The following is a 22,851-nucleotide window of genomic DNA, read 5'->3' on the forward strand; positions in this document are numbered from 1 at the left end:
AGAGATCTGCAGACAAGTCCTCTGCAGTCATGCCAGGAATGTTGCTCTGGGCGAAACATAATCTTAAAGTAGTATTAGAAAACTTCACTTAAGCCTACATTGAATGTGTCTGGTACAGGATAGACACGTTTTACCCATATAGGAAGCTGGAAAAGCACTAGCCATTTGGTAAAAATGATCCTCAGCCATTACAACAGTACAGAATGCAGAACAAACTGATTTATTACCAATTCTCCATGGGGTAGTGAGAGTGCCTTTAATCCAAAGGTTGACAGGGGTATTTTTCATTTGTTTGTTTGATTTTTAATCTTGCTGACCAGAGAAGTTACTTAGGAATAGTTGCTGGAATTTTTAAGATGTGTGTTTTTTCTGGGGAGATAAATATGCCCAAAATGGGGTAACAGGCTATATTAACACAATAGTGGTTAGGGGTCTAGAATTATGATATTAGCAAAAGGAAAAAAGTAATGGGCAGACCACAGGTCTGGGAGAGCAGAACCAGTCTTGTCCTTATCCTGCTTCCTTTTTCTCTGTGCCTGTCCCTGTGGTGGCTGTTGTGCCACGCGTTTCATTTGAGAATGTTCCTCTGCTCAGAGGACAGCATTAGCCTTTGGGGGGGCCACTGGGCACCAGCCTGGCAGTGACTGTTGTGTGGTGGGTGTGCTGGCAGCATCTGCTGCAACAGCAGGAGTGAAGGTAATGCAGGTATCTGTGTTGAGCTGCTTTGGAACAGGAACACCCCAGCACATAATTGGCTTCTCTGTCTTTCCCCCTGCCTGGTGCCTGCCTGTAGCTTTGTCTAGTCCATAGTTTTGCTTGTATCTGGTTGAAAGGAAGACACACAGGGAGAGGAGGAAGAAAAGAAAAATCAGTATCTCTGTGTTACACTAAAGAAGTTCTTGTTTCTTCTGGTCTCTACAGAGTACAGGAAAACAGGGCTGGTATTACGTTCGCTGTCTAGGAACTGCTAATTACTGCCTGTATTAGTGTGAACTAATTTTTTCACCCCTAGATGATCCTTCCTTTAATATAAATGAAAGTATATGAGGCCAAAATCGTTCTTTATCTCTGCTCTACAAATTATTAATCCAGGGATAAAGGTTATGCATCATCTGTCTGGAAAACATTCCTCTCTGCTCTGTTCCTTTATCGTGCTGTTATTGTGATCCAGACCAAAAGCAACACGTTTAAATTCATGGAAGGAGGGAAACTTAATATCTTGGAGATCAAACAGAAAGAAAGCAACATGTTCTACGGCAGGTATCACAAAAAGGATTGGTTTGGGTGGTTTTCCGGTGTCTCTCTGAGCTGCAAGAGCAAGCCTTCAGGTACCCCTCTCCGGGCGTGCAGTTCCGCGCACAGCCCGTTCCGGGGGGAAAGGAAGCGAAGAGGGCTGCCATGGCAGCCCCCGCATCGGGGCCGGAGGCGGGACCGGGACATCGGGAGGAGCCGTTACCGGGGTGGAGTGTCGGTCTGTGGAGCGCGCGCCGCCGGTACGGCACCTGGCGCGGGCGAGCCGGGGCCGGGCAGCCCTCTCCGGGCAGCGGGCAGGTAAGGGCAGGGGCCGAGGCTTGGGTCTGCGGATTCCCGTCCGCCGCTGCTGCTCTGCGATTAGGGCCGGGCTCGCCGCGGCTGGAGCTTGCCGGGGTCCGAGCAGGGTCTGCACCCTGCCGGTGGGGCTGGAAAGTGGCTTCTCCATGTGACTGCCCTGGAGAAGTCATCCGAGCTGCCTGGCAGGCGACGGCACTTTACCAGTTTAGTTACTTTGGGGTGATAGAACTGTTAGGGCTGGACTGCACGCGTGTTCTGGGTTGTGCTGGGCAGCTGCTATCTGAGCAGTACATAACCCTGATGTTAATGTCAGCCCTGCGGTGTGGTATCTCACAGCTTTATCGCCCCGTTGGTCACATACGAGCTTCTGCTGTCTTCAGCTGGAAGGGTGGGTCCCACGGGAGAATTAACAGCCGCATCCTTCCCTGGTGTATTTAGCCACTGGGTTACACTTCAGTCTGCGAGATATTGCACTAGCCTTGCTGGGGTCAGCAGCTTCCAGCGGGACATCTGCTTTCATTTTGGTGTAGACTGCGTGTTGAGTCTGCTAGCTGGTGAATGAATGTGTAACTGCGTTTTCCAAGTGGCAGGTTCCGAGTTTTATGTGTTACTGTAGGTGATGGGAAGCCATAAGTACTTTTGTATTAAATAGGTGTGAAAACTCTCAGGTTTAAGTAGTAACATTCTTTGTGGTCAATCATTCTGTCACTTCCTCAAAACACACAGGCTTACTATTTAGCCTCAGTGCTACATTTTTTTTTTTTCCTTTACATCCTAACCTACAAAGGTTGGAACATTTTTATGCAGGAGATTAAATACACATCTAAAAGCCAAGATTTTATTGCTAAGTTTCTGTGCCTTAGTAATGCTCCGTTACTTAAACAAACCTGCAAACAGTCCATGGCATGGCATAGGAGCTGTGTTAACTTCTGCTTCCACTGAACTCGTGTCGCCGTAGTCTTCTCTACCTGATCTGGGCCCAATAGCAGCCTGATTCTGCTCTCTGTAGTAGCAGCAGCACTCTTTCAATAGCTCTAGAGCCACGTTCGAGGGGTGATAGGTGAAGTGTGGGTGCTGTGTCAGTCCCTGCCCATGTGACACAGCCCTGATGTGGGATAAGGACAGCAGAGGACTGCCTGCGCTAAGCAGCGTAGTTAAAATGGCAGCTGTTCTGGGCTGAGATGTCAGTGCTCCACTCCTATCAAAGCAGTTGATTTCAGGTGTTTTGAGGGTTTTTGTTCTTGATTCCCCCCCCTTCCAGAGTAAGCTCGTTGAAAGGACTTTGATCCTTGCCATGAAAAGTGGTAAAGTGGCATGCTATAGCTGTTTGGGCTGGTATTACAGGAGCTGGCACTCTACAGTGGTGTCCCCATTCACATTTTTGTGGAAAAGCCTCTAATTGTGACTTGTGTAGTCCATAGCTTCTGTACGTTTGTTGTAGAATAGAACCCTAACGTACTAACATGTTACACTGTGTTTTAATGTAACTGCATTTTGTTTGAAAATAAAAAAGAAAGTCTTTATATGAAACTATTTGCCAGTAATTTGAAAACTGCATATAAGAGTTTTGAAGAGTTAGGAGAAACCAGTGACAAAACTGGTTCTCTTTTCTTCTGACTGGTTCTCTCTGGGCATTTTCCAGCTTCTCAGTTGTTTTGCCAGAATATTGTGGATGGTTTTTGTGTTCCCTCAGGGTTGTCTGAAATGCTGCTTGTGCAAATAGTAATGAGATGACAATATACTAGGAGGAATTTAAGATAGAAATTAGAAAAAAAACAATGCCCTTTACTTAGTTCAACAACATTGTGTATCTTCAAATCCCTGTTTATCATCTGAATTGACCATAAGTGTAGTTTCTGTAAACTTTTCAAATTGAACTTGTGAATGAGGCTCCTGTAACTGATACTGCTCATTAAAGTGTAATTTGAAGATTGCATTTAAACTGGATAGTATCCATTGCAGAATAAACAAAGCTTTCTTTTAAGGCAAAATGTTAGAACTGTTCTAGTAATCAGTAACAATAGCAGAAAACTAATTCCAGACAGGTGTTCAAAAATTGCTTTGTTCTTTTTGGTAACCAGTCATTTCCTCCAAATACAAGCAGCTGGTAATGTTGGCTAATAGACAGACTTAGAGAACTTGTTTTACAGAACAAGATTCAGTCCTGTTGTGTGCAAAGAATGTGATAGTCTGTAGTCTGCAATTTGAGTCCCAAGACTGACCTGTACTGATATGAAGTGATTCTTGCCTTAGCCTTTTTTTAGCCCTTAATGGTCAGACTGAGGTAGGTAAAGTTTTTCAAGTGTTAAAGAAATAATACAGAGTTCTCTTCACGGTTTCTTGTTCTTGCTAATCTTTCCTCTCTCTGCCAGGTACACTGTTCTTACTCTTCACTATTTTTGATTTTAGTAGTTAATTATCCCTGTTTGTTCCTCTTTACCCAATGCTCATAATTTTCCCAATGCATTAAGTTTGCAACTTGTGGTCACAGTTAAGAAAATAAATGCAACAAAACAGCAAATAAAAAGACTTGCTCTCCAAGTGGTCTCTGGAGAAAGGATTAGGTAATGCAAAATCATTGTGGTATGTACTTCAGTCCTTAAGAATTGTGATCCCATGGGGCCTTTTGGGTGGAGAAGCAGGGATTTGTGTGGTAGGTTAGGGAAACTACTGTGAATTTCTCAGAATTAATGAAGTATCTGGACTTTCATCCACTGTTGTTTAGCAAAAACTCTAAAGTGTGTTGCACATCTTTACGATACTTTACTGGACACTAAAATTTGTTGTAATGGTTTTTTGAATGTTTCAGAAGCATGTTTATAATAAAGGTGTCTAAAGTCAGGTGAAGAAATAGGAACTTGTTTGATACACTGCAAACACAAAGTAGGCTTGTCTAAGCAGCCGCAAGTGATAGAAAGGATATAACTTACAAACAAAGTCAGCAGGATGGAAATATTGTTCTCTTAACTATGGGGGGTGGGGGGGAATAGCAAGAGGAATGTTAAAAGGAAAAGACAAGGCAAACAAGTGAGTAGGTGCAGGAACTAGATACAGAGCAAATAAGGAGCAGAGCTCATGATGCTGAAGCAACAGCTGGAGTTTACTCCAGGGAGCAGCCAGCTGAGGGCAGAGATAGTCACACAGTCAGATGTTCCCCATGTCAGACAGACACCATTCTGCCTGACTCTGCCAGCCTGCAGCTGCTCTCTGGACCCCACTCTCACCAAGGACTGGGGGACAGGAAGGATGGGATCTGAACTGTGGTAGGTAGCATCACACTATAGGTCTAGGAAGTACCTTCCTTTGTGAGCTGAAGATCCGACAAGCTGTTGGGAGACCATAATAGGGATTTCTGTCACTTTCTCCTTTCCCTTCCCAGTTTGGTTTTCTGTCCTTTGCCTATGCAGTAGTATGCAGATGACTCTTTAGTGCTACTATGTCATCTTTCACTGGGAAGATCTTTTATAGCAGAGGCACAATTTACATTGCTAGAATTGAAGGTCTAAAATAACAAAGTTTATATTGGCTCCTGTAACTGACCCCGCTGATCAATAAAAACACAGTGCAAGGCTGGCAGGAGGTGTGGCAATATACATAAAAGGTAAGTGACTTTCATTTCCGTGTGTGAATCACATTTGTTCCATTGCTAATACGTCAATTCACAATCAGGTTTTCTTGAGCATAGTGTTGGATTACTGTCAATTCACAGGCTGTTTAGATTTTCTCAGAGGCTTTCCTGGTTTGTTGCAGGAGTGCTGAAACTGTTGAGATTGAGATAGTTGAAGAGTAGTGGTCGGTACTGGAATTTGGTTATTGATGCAGCATGTAATCTAGATGTAATCTAGTTTTAATTCCGGTCTGTCTCTCAGACTCACTTTTGGCTTCCAGAAATCAGTCTGATTTTTTTTTCAGTATGAAGCTGTGTAGGACATGTTAAACAGGACAGGGATTAATGAATAAAAATAACTTGGGTAGCAGCGAAGTCCTGTTCAGTTGTATGCTACAAAATGAAAAGATACTTACGGAAACAGAGTGCATTCAACTTCTGAATCAGTTCCATTCCCTTAATTCAACACTAGTAAGTCAAATATGAGGTAGTTCTGGAACTTACTGTTTCCACTCTTCTTCAAGATTTGTGGAAGTAGAATATACCTTTATGTAATCCTTTTTACTGAGGGATTACGGGTAAATGACTTGAAGGTCTATGTGTCTTTCCTGGAACTTGATACCAGGTCAAAGGGCTACTTTAGCAAGACATTCATGTTTGTTTGATTTCTATTCTAAATGAGGATTAGTGGCTATAGCTGAGAAATACCTGTACAGGAATGGAGGAAACTAACCCAGAATTTTTTTTTCAAGGCTGTTTGTCTATGACGTGCAGGCAGTTATTTTTCTGGGAAATGATCCAGATGTATGAGTGCACTGCTTGGAGTTCCCTGCTCTGTATCATTACAGTGTGTTGGATGACTTAAGCGGAAAGCACTTGCTCCCACCTGTCCTGTAACTTACTTACATATTAATGATTGCTAAACACACAGATCTTAAAATATTTCATTCCCCAGAGGAACACAGGTTTTGTCTAGTTGCTTGCCTAGATTCAAAATGTTGTCTAACATATGGAAACCACTCTACAAAGGGATGATTTGTCAAGCTCCTGCTTTCTGTTTTTCACAAATAATCTCTGTTCTCCAGCTATTTTTTTCCTTTTTAAAGGGAAAGCTAAGTCTAAACATCATAGCTTTTCCTGGAGCTATTGTTGACTGCTTTCCATCACAGGTCAGAAAGAAGAAACAGATGGTTTAGCTTGAGCATTACCTGTTTCAGGTTCTTTCCAATGAATCAAGACTGGTTAGAAATTTATAAACTGCCAGTTCATAAAACCCCAAACTAAACCTATAATGTAGATATCTGATTTGAGAAGACGACTTTCTCATAATCTTTGGGCCTGGGGTGGAGGAAGTGGGTAGATTGTCATAATCTGTACATGTTTGGCATGCCCCCTGTGCACCCGGAGCATGTCTGCTCATACACACTTTCATCCCACCCTCCAGGTGGCATAGTAACCTCTGAGTGACTACAGCCGCAGTCAAGAAACCTATGGGTTATGTGCATTCATGTTTCCTTGCATGCTGCAAATGCCTTGAGCTTGAATTTATTTAAAATGCCTAAAATATCATGGGTGGAGAGAAAAACAGAGTGGCTTCAGATGCTGGGTTCAGTGTTAGATGGTAGATGTGCCTGTGGATTTTCATAGTAATCCTGGCATGAAGTGCTTCTTAAGACAAAGGAAATAAAGTGGATAATAATGGAATCAATAGACAGTCTGTCTCAGGCTTATTTGGGTGTCCTAGCCAGACTTCACGGATACGCTTAAAGATCTTTAAAATGAGCAAGAGAAAGAAGTGATGGATATGTTTTTTAACCAGGTTGACCTTCTTCTGATTGGTTGTGCTTTAGGAATTTGGTTGATAGAATTGTCTGATGCTTCCTACCAGCTTGCTTCATCATAATGCTGATTCTACACAACCCATGCATTTCCATCAAACTATCTTTCATTATCTTCATTCAAACTAGTTTGAATGAAGACCAGGCGCTGTTTAGATCAGTGCTCAGCTTTCCAGCTGCCTTGCTGGCAGGCTTCCCAGCTTTCTGGATGGCTGAGTCCAAGTAAGTTGGGTTCCTAGAAAACCAGTTAAAAACCAGAAAAATTCATTTTGCACACTCTTCAGAGGGAATTGTCTGAGAACTGTCTTCCCCTGAGTAATCTTCTCCTCTTGAGCTTTTCATTACGGTTTGAAATGTAAAACACTTTTACAGGGGGAAATTCAGTTTTCCGAGCATGCCTTTGCAGAGTTCCACGATCACCTTTTACAAGAATTGTTCCCATGCTTTTTAATGGAGTATAAGGACAGAATGCACTAATTCCTGAAGAGTTTGTATATTCTAAGCTAGTTCTCAAAAGATCATCAAGAGTTAAGTGGTTCCTGTCAAATAAAACCTACTCTTGGGAGATTTAAACTTCCTGTGACTTCTGTGTAAGAGGTTTAGATTCCTGGGGTGCTTGTTGGTTTTCTTTTAGAGAAGAGGAGGAGGCTCTGCTATTACTTTTCTGAATACATGAGACTCTCACTCTGTCTCTATGGGTGTGAAGTGGCCTGAAAAAAACACAAATGTCACCTAGGGGAGACTATGTTTTTAGTTTCTTGTTGGCAGTAATCACATTCCACTGTTTACAGAAGGGATGGGTGGCGTACCATATATTCAGGTTTCCTGCTATGCTTTTTAGTGAATGTTTGCTGAAGATGTGGGCCTCATAGCATGCTTCATCAGGCTGTAATGCAAGTGTAAGCAATGTTCTCATTAAAATGTAGGACTTCAAATTCAACCAACCACCTGTGTTTATGTGCAAATCTCTTTGCAAATCAGTGTGCAAAACCTGGGCAGTGCTTTACAGCTGTGTCACTCTGCAAGATTTTACACTGCCAAGATCTTTAGGTGTGTAAATAATACAATAGTAATTTCAGAGCTGCTTTTGGCAAAAATGAGAAGATTTTGACAAGCCTTCAGAAACTAGACACTGCAGTTACTCATTCTGAAGATTCTTCTCTTCATGTGATACTTCCTTTACTGCAGTAGAAATCACAAATAAAAACCACTGCAGACAGAGAAGTTGGCTGAGACTGTACTGTTAAATGAGATTCAGCTCTGCTTTCCTAGGAGTGGATCTGAGATAAAAGCAGGGTCTGATGGATTCTTCCAGACCTGTCCTTTATTGTTTATTTTTTTTTTCTTTCCCTGTTGAAGAGCTTGCCAGCTGATCAAACTTGCTGTGGTTTGAGAACAAATGCTAAAGCTTGCTTCCTTTTTAATTTTGAGTATGATGGATTAGTTGCAAGAAACTCCTGTTTAATTTTGACTTTGTTTTTCTAGCATAATGTTCCCTGTTCACTGACTTACCTGGACTTCTGTTCATTAAACTCTGACCAAGTCTGGTTTGCTTAAGATTAAAGTGGAGCACTCTGTGAGAAATAAAGCTAAAACCAAATTTATTTACAGGATCAAGACATGAAGTCATTAGAAGAACCCTCATTAAGAGTGGGGTCTCTAAATAATGCCAGCTCTGTACATAGCAGTGTTATGGTGGGTCCCTTGTTCACAACACTAAAGCTTAGAAATGCCACTGCTGGTAAGAAGGTGGGCAGACTTCACCTCCTCTTTGGTTTTGAAAATGTAGTACTTGGAGAAAATTTTCATCTTCAGAAAATTCTTTTTGTTAGTGTTTTACCATGCTTCTAAAACCTGGCTTCATTGTTAGTGTTGGGGAAAACTGTGGCACTCCTGTTCCTTAGTTTTGTAGAGAGCTTACTATAGAGAAGCACTAGCTCCCATTTTACCTGCTACTTCTGTTGGATCCCAATTTAGTGACAGTAACTCCAAGTTAGAATCATTTCTGATTTGTACTGTTTCATTTGTAATTTGTTAGCAGGGTGGCAAAATTTCCTAACGCAGATGCTGAAAGGAACTTTTTTTTTCATTTTGTATGTGCATACATCTGCTTTGGAGCTAGGTCTGTGATCAGTCTTCCCATGAACATATTAATGAAGCAGTAGAGACGAAAATAAGGAGTATTTCATCTCTCCACCCAAAGACTTGTCATGTCTCATCATTACAATGAAGCCTTTGAAAATCCAGACTACCACTTGTCAGAGACACTGGAAATTGATAGAAGGTAAGTTTGTTTAATTTTGCTGTTGCGATTGTGCCATAAGCAATTAAATTATCTATTTACATGCAGGAGAAGCTTCTTCTCCAGAATTTTAGGTTTTGGGATTCTTTTAATGCCTCCTTTATGCTTGCATTCTCAGACACAGATTTTTAAAACTGCTATTAGGAAGGCAGTATTCAAGAGAAATAGCACATCTGCTTTTTACCTGTTGGATGAATTTATCAGTTCAAGGTATCTTAGTATTTATGGTCCAATGCCATGGAAACTTTTTAGTTCCGGTAATTTTCACAGTGTGCTATAACCCTGGATGTCCTCATTTTTTCCAAGCAGTTATTCCTGTGTAGGTGCAATCCAAGCTTACTTCAGGTGAAGAAAAGTTTCAGTCTTTCTAATTCAGTTAATGACCAAATCAAAATAATGATGTTAGAGTTCTAAATACAAAATACCTCTCAGTATGAGTTTGCTTTATAAAGTACTCAAATTTGATGATAATAGGCGACAATTAGTAAGGATGTCTATGGAGAGGTTTTGTGGCACTTTGAGTGTTCTTTTTTATTGTTCACACAGGAGGAATTCTCAAGAGAATCTGTTCTCTTACCAAGCCACTTATGATTCTTCACTACCTGGTTCCTACAGAGAACACAGTGGAAGAGGGCAGAATTACCCTCTGGACATACCAATGGCCTCCATGAGACACGGCTCTGAATACAGTGAAGGTTTACCACGAGTTAATGTCCTAAGAAGAAGTCCATATGGAAATTCCACAGGTATGTAATTTCTCGTATGAACAGCTTACAGAAACACTGAAACAGTAATGTCCTGAAGGAGTCCTGTAGCTCTGGAAAGCTCAACTCTATGTATTTGTAGATGCTGGCGGGTGTGTGTGTGTGTGCCTTTTTTCCCCCCTAGAAGTAGTTCAGGTGTTACATTAACAGATCCATGGACTGTCTGTTGTATTAACAGATCAGTAAATACTGACTTGTGTGGACTGAATAAATTGTTGAGAACTAGGATATACACTGGAGTGAGATGTAGGAGTTTGGTCAAGGGGGCTGATACCCTGTGTGTGTAAATAATCCAAATCAGTATACAACTTTCTGTATAACTCTGATTCCATTCAACAGATAATCTTTCCTTTGAGCCTGAGTCTGAACTGGCATACAGCCCACCTTCTCCATTCCATAGCCCCTATACCCACAGCATTTCCAATGAATCGGAAGGTAAGATACAAGGATTGTGGTGTGTCAAGATGTTGTATGTTAGTCTCCCCCTCCATAAAATAAATAATAAGTACTTAAAAGCCTTTTGGTTCAGATATGAAAATATTCATGTAATAAAAGGAACCATAAAACAGAAATTCTATTTTACTATCCTACATTGTTGTAGCTGAATTTTTCAGTATCTTCCTGCAGGTGATGATCTTTTTTTCCTGAGCAATGAAAGATGTAATGCCTACTCATTTTAACCCAAACTCCCTAAAAGTGGATCAGCATAAAACAAACCTAGAGTTATCTGAAGAGACTTACTATAGGAGGAAATAAGGGGAGGATAGGGCACATTTTTGATACTCTTTAGTGGCTTTTTCACTATGTTGTCTCTGTGTAAATTCTAGACCCTAATTATTATTATTAGAGTTTTATACTCCTTAAAATATAAGGGGTCTGGCATAGAACATTCTGGCTTCTAATTTAGGGTGCTGTAGTGATTTATTGTTTGTGTTCTGGGTAGGAACTGTTCTCACCATACTGTGTAATTCTTCTGTTACAATCAGTTCAGTTTTTGTCTGCTGCTTTTGGAATGTAACTAAGAATTCTTTTCTGGAACCTGGAAATGCCTTGCTCGGTGAGTGACCATAGAGATAGGGCATTTCCAAACATTACCTATCACATATGGCTTTTAATACCTGGTAGGAAAGAGGAAAGAGAGTGCATTTCCGTAACTAGAGGAGAAATGTCTGGGTGCTGAAAGCTCAAGAAGTACCTGAGGAGGCGCAGATGTTTTCCTTTTTCTGATTCTTTTTAGTTGCTACAAAGGAAGTTGTCTCCAAGTGTAAATGACACTAACGTTAAGGAACCATTAGGTCTAAATAGTAAATATGGTGCAGGTGCCTGCATCATGTGCATCAACTAGCAGGTGCATCAGTCAGTTGCAGCCTTCTACACCAGAGGGTTGACCTCAAAAGGGAGGTGTAGTGTTGCACAGATTTGCCATTAGCTTACTGAGAAGGCAAGGAAAGCTGTGGCTAAACTCATCTGTTTCATAGCTGGAAGGCAGATGCTTTTAAGGAATACAGTCACTAATGTTTGGATAATTGCATGAAAGAAGGTTGAAAGAACAGTTGCATTTTGGCTTCAGGGAAGTGGGAATCTGATACATATAACTTATTCAGCATGATTGTGAGTCTAAAACAATCCCTCTGGAGTCAGTGTAAGGATTTTTAAAGAAAGGACCTATCTTCTAGAAGAAAGTTTTGAACAATCAATGTGCACATTTATGAGTTGGTTATCCAGTCTTCCATGTAGCTGAAGGCTGTGCTCCGTACCTCTCTTCCAAGATGTATCTGAAAAACTGCACATGGTTGTCAAGCACGACCAGGAAAGAAGTGAATGGGGGAGTATATATTTGCATGCAGGTAGTGAGATTGAAGGGTATGCTTTGAAGTTGTTTCAAAATTCAAATTTCTAAAGTCAATTTGTCAGGTATATCTGGGCTTACTGACCAACGCATGTTATTTAGGTAGCTTTATTCGGAGACGCGACAGAAGACCACATGATGAGATCTTCATGACTTCTTCCAGTGTGTTTGAAGCAAATCCAGTGTGGAAAGAAAGTAGGAGTTTAGGTAAGGGGTTCAATTTGAAATAGCATCTTGCACAAGATGGTGTGGTTGATACTGTTCCTGATTTATTCACCTGAATTGCATGTACAGTCTTTCTGTGGTTATGGAAACAACTTGGTTTTGTGTTAACGCTAGTGATTCATCTTTTATACTCTACTATCACATTAAAATCCCATGATAAAGGAAGCACAGTGCAGTCTGAATGTGTTAAATCATAGACAGAAAAGCTAATCTCTTTATTAGAATTTATTTGACCAGCTAATGGGTTGTTTTCAGCCAGTGTGTCTGGAAATAGCCTCAAATTCCAACTATGCAAAACCAGCCTGATTGTCAAGTAATACAGTTCTGTCTGTTTCATAGGTAGTGCAAAGTTTGGGCAGAAACATAAACTAAAATTCTAGAATAAATAAAAGTTTGGCTGTCAAGCCAGTACATAGCATCATAGAAATGACACTATCAAACACTGATGAAGCAATAGACCAGAATCTTGGAGTTTGACAGTTTTTTGTTCTCCTTTGTATTTCAGCTCTTTGTATGAATACTAATCAAGCATCAGACAAGTGATATTTGGTTTTAACTTTCAATATTGTATTACCTGTATCTGTATTAAAGTGCTGATGGAGCTGAGGATATTTTTGGGGAGTAGTCTCGGAACATACCACACTTTGGTAGCAGTGACAATGGGAAGTGTTGTCATATCCACTTCAGATTTTGTATAATTATTACTGTGTTATTATTGCAAATACTTGGATTTTTTTCATGGGTTTTATGCAGAGGAAACTTTAGTTGAAAATCTTGCAAGTATGTCCACCAGTGAAAGGATTAAAGCAATCCAGAAGATGCCAGAGACCATGAAAAAAAAGAGAGAGATCAGGTAAAAATAAAAATATGTCTGTTTAGTTTTACAAACATTGTACTTTCAACATGCTCAGCTTTGGTTTGTCACTTTGAAAGAACCAAAAGTATTTTTTAATACACTTTAAAAAAGTCAACATCTTGCAAATGGAAATAATTTAAAGATGGTTCACTGTCCTTTCTCTGGATGAGAAGAATCTCTCATGCTAATATAAAAATCAAGGCCTTGATATTTGATTATGAATGCTGACTTATGATTTCTTTTCAAAGGAAACTGAATGTTGCCATTGAAAATGGAGAAGAGAGCGAATGTTCTCAACCATCCTTTTGTGTCCTCACAGAATATATTGAAGTTTTGTTCCCAGAGTGATATGTGATATGTAGAGGGATTAGAATATGCTGTCATAGCATGGACAAGAGCCATGGTGTCAGCTAGTAGAAAAAGAACTAGCAGAATAGCTCCATATTAACTTTCTTCATGTGGACGTGTACGAAACACTATTTCCAGCAGTTTCTTTGTCATCTTGTTGTAATTACAACCCATACCATTGTCATCCCCTGCCCTTCTTTTCCACAGGAATAAAGTTCTTGAAGAAATAACAAAAAAAAAATCAAGGCATTGCAGCACTCAACTTTGCTCCTGCACACAGTGTATGCAGGGAATAGCAGTGGTAAGTGTCAAACTCCTGCAAGCCACAATAGCTGCAATGTTATCACTGTCTGCAGAGGTACCTGGTGTCTGGCTTTATGTTTTATATAAATTTATGTTATTTACCAAAGAACTGGTTAATTGCTGCAGTCTTCGCTAATAGCTACGTGCATTATGGTAGCACTTAGGAACAAGAGTTGGGCATCTTACAGTGCAGGTGGTGGGGGAAATTTGTTCTTATGTTAAGATGGAACTGTGAAGAATGTGAAGCTTCATTATGTGAATGAGAATCCTGTTCAAGGCTGCTTGCTGAGATTGATCTCTCTCCTCTTTCGCACTTCAGTCATTTCGGCGACTTGGAAATAGCTTGTCAGAATATTTTCACCTACTGCAGTTACAGCAGAAGACTCTGAAGGTCATTGGTGCCAAGTTTGGAACAAGTGTTCTTTCTTATTTTATTTTCTTGAAGTGGCTGCTAACTTTCAACATCTTCTCATTCCTCATAAACTTCAGTTTCCTCACAATTCCTCAGTTTCTTGCAGCAGAACCAAATAACCTTTCATTCACGGGTCTGGAGCTGCTCACTGGAGCTGTAAGTATGTAACAGCAGATTTGTGTTAGTACTGTGTGCAACAGATCTACTTTAAAAACTCACAGTAGAGTAAAAAACTTAGTATCTCTTGTTATGGAGTTAGAATTTTATGACTAGAAACAATATTCTAGACACTAGAAACAACAGAGTGAGATGAATGGAACTTGTCCTGATGCACTTGTCTCACTGTAAAAAATTGCTGTGTTCAGCAGTATTTCAAGGCTTTCATCACTCTTTGAGAAAGCAGTGGCAGAGACAGAAAGGAAGTCGGCGATAGCTGCAGTGGTCTTCAGCAGGACATTTTTCCCATGCTGATTTTCCTCTGAAAATGCAGTGCAAATTTCCATATGTGATCCTGTGAAATTTCCAAAGCTGTGTTCTTCCAAGGAGCACACAGCTCTTTCTGTGGCAACCTGCTGAATTCAGTGGGGCCTGGAGACAGAAGGGCCTTCCATTGTGTGGATATCTTTACTTTCAGGGAATAAAGTCCCAGGCTGTTTTTAAGGGAAGTTTTCACACTGCTTTAACTCTACTGGTATTCATCAACTAAGTCATCTGAGAAGGGATTTTTTTTATGTCTTTACTGTAAAAAGTGTGTTATTTTTACTGTTGTTAAATGATTTCTCTAGTTAATAAACAAGAGCCTGCTCTTACTAATGCTTAGTTGAGAGGTCTTTTTAAAGAGGAATGGTGTCAGCTTTTTCCTTCTTAAATTACCTTTAAATTGCGATGTTTTGTGGTAGTGCTGTTTTGCAAAGTACAGTCATTACCGCAGGAGTTCAGCTATAATCTAATAGCTCTAGTGTTAAATGTCATCTGATTCCTTTATAGTCAATGCAATTTGTCAGTACAGAACCTTGATCCCAAGAAGGAAGCAATTAAACCTTTCCCTCTTTAGGAATTTTCAGAAAAGAGCAGGTCCTGCAAAGACATTGAATGCTCATGATCATACAGTGTGCATCTTCAGAAGGACATGAGTTATTTACATATATCTAGAAGCTCTCAAGTCTATGGAATATTTTAGCTGATAGAAAGAAACAAAGGGCCTGATATTTAGAAATTTATTCACACCTCTGGTTTCATGTAGGGAATGGGAAGGTTCCCACTTCCAGTAACTGGGCTTCAGATGATGGTACTTCTAACCATATACAGGTGATAGCAAACATTCTGAATGATGTCCATGTCTTTTCAGGGTTATTTTCAACAAACAGTACTCTACTATGGCTTTTACACCAATGCTACAATCAGTAAAATAAAGAATGGTCCATCTTACAACATGCAGCTGGCCTATATTTTCACTGTTGGAATATATTTTGTCATCTGTTTTCTTATCTTGTTGTTCAGGTAAAGTAATTATATGTTCTTGTTTCACTTATATTGAGGTCATTGGCAATTACAATTACTGGAGTGTTTCTGTAAGTCCTTATTTCCAGGTGTAGAGTTTAAGTAGAAGTTTCTGCTCAAAAGACAATCTCTAGAAATCAAATCTTGTTTTAGACAAACAAAGAATAACTGTGACATAGTAAGGGACATGGAGAGAATCCCAGTTCAAGCCAATGAATATCATGATACCCCTTTTGGAAGCTGTTGCTCCTAATATCTCCTGGTACTGATGTGACCTTCCAAAGGTAAAGATTGTCAGCCATGATCAGAAGGAAATGTCAGAGTTGTTTCTTACATGAACATTTATTTTCTGTTTTGTCTTGTGTGACGTGCTCTGACATAGGTGCAGCAGCCTTGGGGTGGGACAGAAAAGCTGATGAATCTCCCTTCTTGCCCTGCTGTGCAGATTTATGTATTTCCCCATTATGCATCTCACAAACTCAGTTTTCATTGCAGCATGGCAAAGTCCTTCTGCAGGAACTTCATTAACCCTCAGGCATTCCCTGGAAATGCTAGCAAACTTCTCTGCACTTGGGAGTTCAATATCACGAATGAAAAAGCTGTGAAGCTGAAACAAAAGAATCTCAGCACACAAATAAAGGTACAAAGCACAGGAGGTACAAAAAGGTAGAAAGGTACAAAACTCACATGCACAAATCACTCTGCCAGAGGCTTGTTTCTGCATAGAAATTTGTGTACGCACATGGAAGTCTCTGGCAGAGGGACTCAAACTTGCTGGCCCTGTTGTTCATAGATTTAAGGTTTCTTGACTGTTAAGTTTCATTTGATTTGTACTCCTGGAGTTGTCTTAGCTACTTGCTTTTCTTTTCTCTTTAAGCTACATATAAATATTTGTATGCTTCTGTTCTATTGAATGAATGTGACTCTGTGACTATTAAATATTTGCTGGACAGAGTATTCTGGTTTTCCTTCCTGCTATTTAACCATGTTGTAAACAAAAGGCACACTAGTAATATCTGTGAAATACAGGGTAACTGTCAAGAGAAGAGATTTTTAGGATAGGAACACAATGTTGCCTACTAAATGTCCCCAGGGTATTACTCTGCCCATCTTCTGGAGAAATAATCTTTCATTCAGTCTCTCAAGTAGTTACTTGAAGCAAGTTTTGCTTTATGCTGTTGACTAAGGAATTCTTCATTAAGAATTTTTTCCTTGCAGGAAGACCTCTCTGAAGTAAACCGGGAAGTTCTAAGTTTTTCTGTAACAGAGAGAGTTGTTTGCATTGCTATTCATTTTGCTTCGTGGGTCACTTCTCTGGGAACAGCAGTAGCTGCTTGTGCTGGTGTTTACTTCCTCTCCACTAATAACCTGAAGGTAAGGACAGATTTTACAGTCTGGTTTTGGACATGGGTATCTTACACTGAGTGCAAGCACTGGTCTGTTCTCCCCCATCACCTGACAGCTGCTTTCTTGGGTTCATGGCTACCTTAGGGAGATACCTTGAAAGAAATAGCAAGAAGCAGCCTCATCAAGGCCTGCCTCTCCTTTGCCAAGGAGCTGCGTTTAATTTGGGGCTCCCACCCTTGGTCCCATGTAAAATGGGGGAAGGGGAGAAGGTCTCTGTGCTGCTGGACATGGGCCCATAAACCATGATAATCTCTAACTCGCAATCATGCAGGGACATGCGCCAGGAGTCTTCCCTGTGGACACAACTTGATGTACTCTTTTGGTTAAGGCTCTTAAGTTTTGTTTTGTTTTTTGCCTCTAAGCTATTTGTGAAAGGGCACAGGAATGACCTAGAGAGCCAAGCTGCCATGTTGGTGCTACCTGTTGTCACATCTGTCCTCAATGCATTCATCCCGTTCTTCTACTCATGGCTTGGACGTCTGGAAAGATTTCAGACTCCTGGACAGCATATATATGTCACTATTGCCAGGTATTTGTTGCTACCGCCTCTTAGTGCTTTTTGCCTGAAGTTGCCTGACTCTTCTTTTTTGATAGCAATCTATGTGTAGATGATGTGGTGGGCAGTAAGGAGCTATGGAGGAGAATTCATCTTCTCCAAAGAGCTCTGTACACCAGGGAAAGAAAGGGGAAAAAGGAGTGATGAGATCTTACTTAAATACAGGTGCCTGAAATTAACAGTGTGTAACTGCTGGTGCTCCTCAGACCTTCCTCCCCTGTGGAGCCCACACACCCAACCAGCAGCCCCTTTTGCAGAGGCTGTGCCGAGGTTGTCATGCCCAGTTCGTTTTCCACCAAGACAATAGAATAATGCTGTGCTTCAGCTTTGAGGAGAGTTCCTGTTGGTCCTGGCACTCTGCAGTGCTATTGTTGTTATAAGAGAAGGTAATAGAGTGTAACCAATGATCATCCTGCCATCATTCTCTCCAGTGAGTTTATGGACCAGCTGTCAGTGCAGTTACTGTTACTTTCTCTTTTCAGAAGTATCATCCTGAAAATATCAATTGTTGGAATTCTGTGCTACTACTGGCTTAACATTGTGGCTGCATCAGAGTCACAGGTAAAGTTTCAGAAATACAAATCTTTGATTTACAATGCCAGGTTAGGAACCACTTTTGTAAGAGACTTAATCCAGCAAAGAGAAGTGCATGTAGTGTCTGGGGAAGCTGAATTTGCCACCCCAACATTTTTTTACTCATCATCTCTAGAGAAGTTAACTGTAGGAAGAAAGGAGTCTCCCAACTCACATCTCAGTTGTTTTGGAGCATTTTTCAGTGAGAGGTCAACTAGGATGGGTCAGGCTGTTAGCAAATCTTTGGTCTGTAGCTTGAGTCCCATATGCCCAAGCATTTGGGAACAATGTTAAAATCACATGATCTTTGACTTCTAGATAAGCATTTTTAATGTTCTTTTTTTCTTTCCTCCTTCTTCTGAAAGTGCTGGGAAACTCTGGTTGGCCAAGATATCTATCGTCTTATTGTAGTTGACTTCATGTTTTGTTTGCTTGGCTCTTTCTTTGGAGAGTTTTTACAAAGGTGAGTACTGCTTTTCTAATCTTGTTTTCATTCATTAACCAAAGGCATGGTCTTTTTTTCCAGTATGAGAAACACAGTCTAACAGAAGCATGAAACTTCCTTGGCTGCCTCTACCAGGCATAGCCTCTGATACTTGTCTTCTGTGTGTTTCAGCTCCTTCTTAGGAGGAGGTCAGAGTGTATACCGTTAAACTTTCCTAATGTGTCCTTTTTTTTTTGGGGGTGGAAACACAGGCAGGGAGGATGCTGCATTGTACTCCCATGCATCTCCTGAATGGGGTGACAAAGAGCCAACACCTCAAGCAGAAAAACTTGTTTTCTGCATATGCATGAACACACTGCTGGCTTTCTTTAGTTTATCCTCCTGTAATTTTTTTCCTCTTAGTTATGTTACTCTATAGAGTGCACACAAGTTAACAATCTTATTTTAATCAGTCTTATTAAGGATGAAGTGTGACTCTTGAGTGTAGAGGTCTGTAGCATGGTAAATGAGAAAGTATTGTTAACCGAACATGAATACAGCTAAGCTTTGTAACCAAGAAGTAATTTACATCTGACATCTGCTGCTTATACCCTTCTGTTGCCAAACATTATTTCTGACTTAAGGTAGTAAAGTATTTGAGTGTTTGCCAGCTTTATGAGCATTTTGAGTTTGTGGCCATACTTGCGTAGGAGATGCATTGTTTGCCCTTCGCACATGACGTGAACAAGGTAGAATACTTAGTTAAAAACTTCATGTTAACACAAAACAACATTGAGAAACCCTTGAAGACTTTCCCTCCACAGCTCTTGCCAGCGAACTTTAATCCTACTCCTGTCTTTGTTCTGTTCAGATAGGAAACCACCTTCCAGCAAACAGCCACAGTACCAAAACTGCAGTGTCAGCTGTGATGAATGTCCTCACTGAGCTGTGCAAAAGCACCAGACTTACAGCTGTGAAAGATTAGAAGTACAATTGCTTGTATTTATGATGCAGCTGATAAGGCCAGCAAGACCTGTATTCAGGGAGAGATGGGATAGCTACCAAAATCTTTATTGTTCTTGCTACAACAAGCAGAAATTGAATCTCCCCAGCACAGGAAAAAAATAGATGGTAAAAATGGATGGTTGGTCCTCAGTAGGAAATCTCTGAGTACTTGCTTATCTGTGTATGCCTCAGCTGCTTGCAACCTCAGTTAGTGTGAAGTAGGATATACGATGAGTATCAATCTAAAAGATGCATTTTTTTTGACTGGTTGAGGCTGAAAATTCTGAGGACTCAGCAATTGAAAAGCTGCTGCAATTTTGTACTGAGGCAACTTGCCATTTGAACTGTTTAAGCATGAGCATACCTTTCTGATACACTTGACAATCCTTTTTTTTTTCTTTTTTCCTTTTTTTTTTTTTTGAGTTGCTTGAACAATACCCTAGGTCATGTTCCAACCCTGCTGTATGTTATGGGAAACTGATTTTCCCCAATTCTGTTTCATTTTTAATGAGCTGTTTTATCAGTAAGCTGTGGCTGCTTTGCATGATGTGATTAATGCAGCCCCTAAATAATTTGTCCTTGATGCTTGCATTCAGGAGGCGTTCTGCAGATTTTTATGCAGGGTTTTATGATGTTTTATGATGTAGTAAATGCTATTATGCTGTGGTGCTGGTTTCTTCTTCCAGAATTATTGGAACTACAGTTTGTGTGAGCCTGGGGCTGCCAGAGTTTGATATAGGACGAAATGTTTTAGATTTGATCTATGCACAGACTTTGACCTGGTAAGTGTTACATTTACAGCCAAAACCTCATTTGCACTTAGAAATACCATGGAACATTCTTACTCTGACACTTCTGGATGCTTCCCATCATGGGGGAAAGAGCAGGATACATGCTGAGGGAGATGACATTAACTATCTTTGTAAGGATTGTGACATGCCAGTTCTCTTGTAATAGTGCAGGTATTACCAATAGCTTTACCCAATAGTTTACCCTGCAGTCACTGGTCTTAGAGAAACCCATAAAGGGGACACCCTAGTTTTGTTTACTTCCCCATTGGAATGGTGTTCCTGTTGAAATAGTCTCAGTATTAAACCCTGGAAAAGATGCCTTATTTCTAGGAATGAGTATGTTACTCCTATTACAAGAGAGTTTTGCAGGCACGTACATAGACATGTATTTTGAAGTTGCGTATTTTTAAAGGCTGACTTCTGTTACAGGATCAGTGTTAATAACAATACTATTAATGATTAAATTTCCAAATAACCAAACTCTAACTGTATATTAATTTACTGTGATATTTTCTGCTTTCAGTGCACTGAGAGCTGGGTGGTGAATAGTGAAGATTTAACTTTCTTATAAATCCTTTCTTGTAGGATTGGTATCCTCTTCTCACCTCTGATGCCCGGTATCCAGATAATATCATTTTCTATAGTATTTTGTGTGAAAAAGGTAACAAGATTTACATGTATTCATCATAAACTGACACAGTTTGAAATCCGGGCAGAATGTATAGTGTTAAAGTGCTGGTTTTGACTGGAGGCTCTGGGGTCTTGTATTTAGGGGAGCAGGTTTTTTGGCTGGGTTTTGGAGGGTGGAGTTTGCTTTAAAGGAACACAATTTAGATTCAGGCCCTTGAATTACAAACTTGTAAAACTTGGGAGAGGGGAAAAGTGTGGAAGGGTTAAGGAGGGGTTATTGGAAGGGTTATAGGAGGGGTTAAGAGCTCAGAGAGAAAGGGGAGAAAATAAAGTAAAACTAAAGGCTCAAGAATTAATAATGTGCAAGTGCGTATGTCAATATAGACACTTAGCCTGTGGCTGTCATTTTGGCTTCCTGCTTATGTTCCTACTTCCCACTGATGGCCTCCCAAGTTATCTAAGCATAAGCAGAGTGGTTCAACCAAGCATCATAATGGAAATTGTTTCTTTTCAGAATTCTTTGTCTCAGTAGTATGACCAGATGATAGATCAGTTGTTGAGTCACCAAACAGTTGATAGTGTCACACATAGCTATAGCTAGAAAGGGTGGTTCAAAATTCAGAGAAACATAGAATGGTTTGGGTTGGAAAGGACCTTAAGATCACCTAGTTCCAACTCCCCTTCCATAGGCAGGGACACCTCACACTAGACCATATTGCCCAAGGCTCTGTCCAACCTGGCCTTGAACACCACCAGGGATGGAGCATTTGCCACTTCTTTGGGCAACCTGTGCCAGTGCTTCACCACCCTCACAGTAAAGAACTTCTTCCTTATATCCAACCTAAACTTCCCCTGTTTAAGTTTTAACCCGTTACCCCTTGTCCTATCAGTCCCTAATGAAAAGTCCCTCCCAAGCATCCTTGTACCCCCCTTCAGATACTGGAAGGCTGCTATGAGGTCTCCATGCAGCCTTCTCTTCTCTAGGCTGAACAGCCCCAACTTTCTCAGCCTGTTTTCATAAGGGAGGTGCTCCAGCCCCCTTATTATCCCTCGTGGCCTCCTCTGGACTGATCCCGACAGCTCCATGTCCTTCATGCACTGAGGTCACCAGAAGTGTACACAGTATTCCAAGTGGGGTCTTATGAGAGCAGACTAGAGGGGCAGGATCACTTCCTTTGACCATGTTGCTGTCAAAACTCATGTTCCCTAAACTATGGGTTTACATATGCTACAAAAGCAAACTCTGCCCAGCAGAGTCCTGAAGAACCCATTGTTTTGTCTCTTACTACTTAAAGATGATATTCTTGACATTTTCTACAGTTTATCTGTCATAGTCTTATAAAAGAAGGTATTGGAAACTTGACGCATGCTATTCCAGAAACTGCTGCCAGCAATTTCAATGGGATTGACTTAAACTGAGTTGCCGTGGCAGGTAACACCATTCCAACAGTCAGTGTGTCTTCATCTCTTTAAAGGTCAGTCTAATGATGAATTGCCAACCCCCTCGCAAAGTCTGGAGAACTGCTCAAATGACAACAACCTTCATGTTCCTGCTGTTTTTCCCTTCCTTCCTTGGAGTTCTGTCTGTCATTGGAGTCACTGTCTGGAGGTGTGAAAGATCACTGGCATTCAAGCCTGCTATGCTATGCTGTGTGACCTGATACAACACAGAATAACTTGTGGTTTTCTGTTGATAAAGCTGTATTAGTTGCTAATGGAAGGTTTCAGATGTTCGTGAGCTGTTCTGCAGTCTGAAAACAAGGCATGCTCAGTGAGTTTGCAAGAATATGGTTAACACGTAAGAAAGTAGGAGGAGAAACAAGGTTACATTGAAGTTTTGGGTTTTATTTAAATGGCGCAGCAAATTTGGCTTTTCCTCCTCCATAAAGGTTTCGGTGACTTAGTCCTAG

General features: G+C 40.6%; 1 protein-coding gene across 4 annotated transcripts in view; it reads left to right on the forward strand.

Moving 5' to 3' along the window:
• TMC5 (transmembrane channel like 5) overlaps window positions 1–22,851 on the forward strand; it is a 29,246-nt gene that overhangs the window by 1,186 nt on the left and 5,209 nt on the right. For 2 of the 4 annotated variants that reach the window (XM_061474223.1, XM_061474224.1), the window contains 16 exons: window positions 9,119–9,280; window positions 9,845–10,044; window positions 10,402–10,497; window positions 12,014–12,106; window positions 12,890–12,989; window positions 13,548–13,641; window positions 13,963–14,211; window positions 15,404–15,555; window positions 16,051–16,195; window positions 16,774–16,929; window positions 17,325–17,491; window positions 18,001–18,079; window positions 18,457–18,554; window positions 20,207–20,302; window positions 20,897–20,972; window positions 22,417–22,550. In XM_061474223.1, coding sequence (XP_061330207.1) covers window positions 9,207–9,280; window positions 9,845–10,044; window positions 10,402–10,497; window positions 12,014–12,106; window positions 12,890–12,989; window positions 13,548–13,641; window positions 13,963–14,211; window positions 15,404–15,555; window positions 16,051–16,195; window positions 16,774–16,929; window positions 17,325–17,491; window positions 18,001–18,079; window positions 18,457–18,554; window positions 20,207–20,302; window positions 20,897–20,972; window positions 22,417–22,550 — 2,009 coding nt within the window. In that variant the 5' untranslated portion in view covers window positions 9,119–9,206. Of the gene's footprint in view, window positions 1–1,440; window positions 1,552–9,118; window positions 9,281–9,844; window positions 10,045–10,401; window positions 10,498–12,013; window positions 12,107–12,889; window positions 12,990–13,547; window positions 13,642–13,962; window positions 14,212–15,403; window positions 15,556–16,050; window positions 16,196–16,773; window positions 16,930–17,324; window positions 17,492–18,000; window positions 18,080–18,456; window positions 18,555–20,206; window positions 20,303–20,896; window positions 20,973–22,416; window positions 22,551–22,851 lie in introns of those variants that run through there. The other 2 variants (XM_061474221.1, XM_061474225.1) reach the window with 2 other exon arrangements.

The sequence above is a fragment of the Pezoporus flaviventris genome, unplaced genomic scaffold (assembly GCF_033815535.1).
Source record: "Pezoporus flaviventris isolate CSIRO_AGI_PZ_B2104156 unplaced genomic scaffold, CSIRO_AGI_Pfla_v1 ptg000078l, whole genome shotgun sequence".
NCBI lineage: Eukaryota > Metazoa > Chordata > Aves > Psittaciformes > Psittacidae > Pezoporus > Pezoporus flaviventris.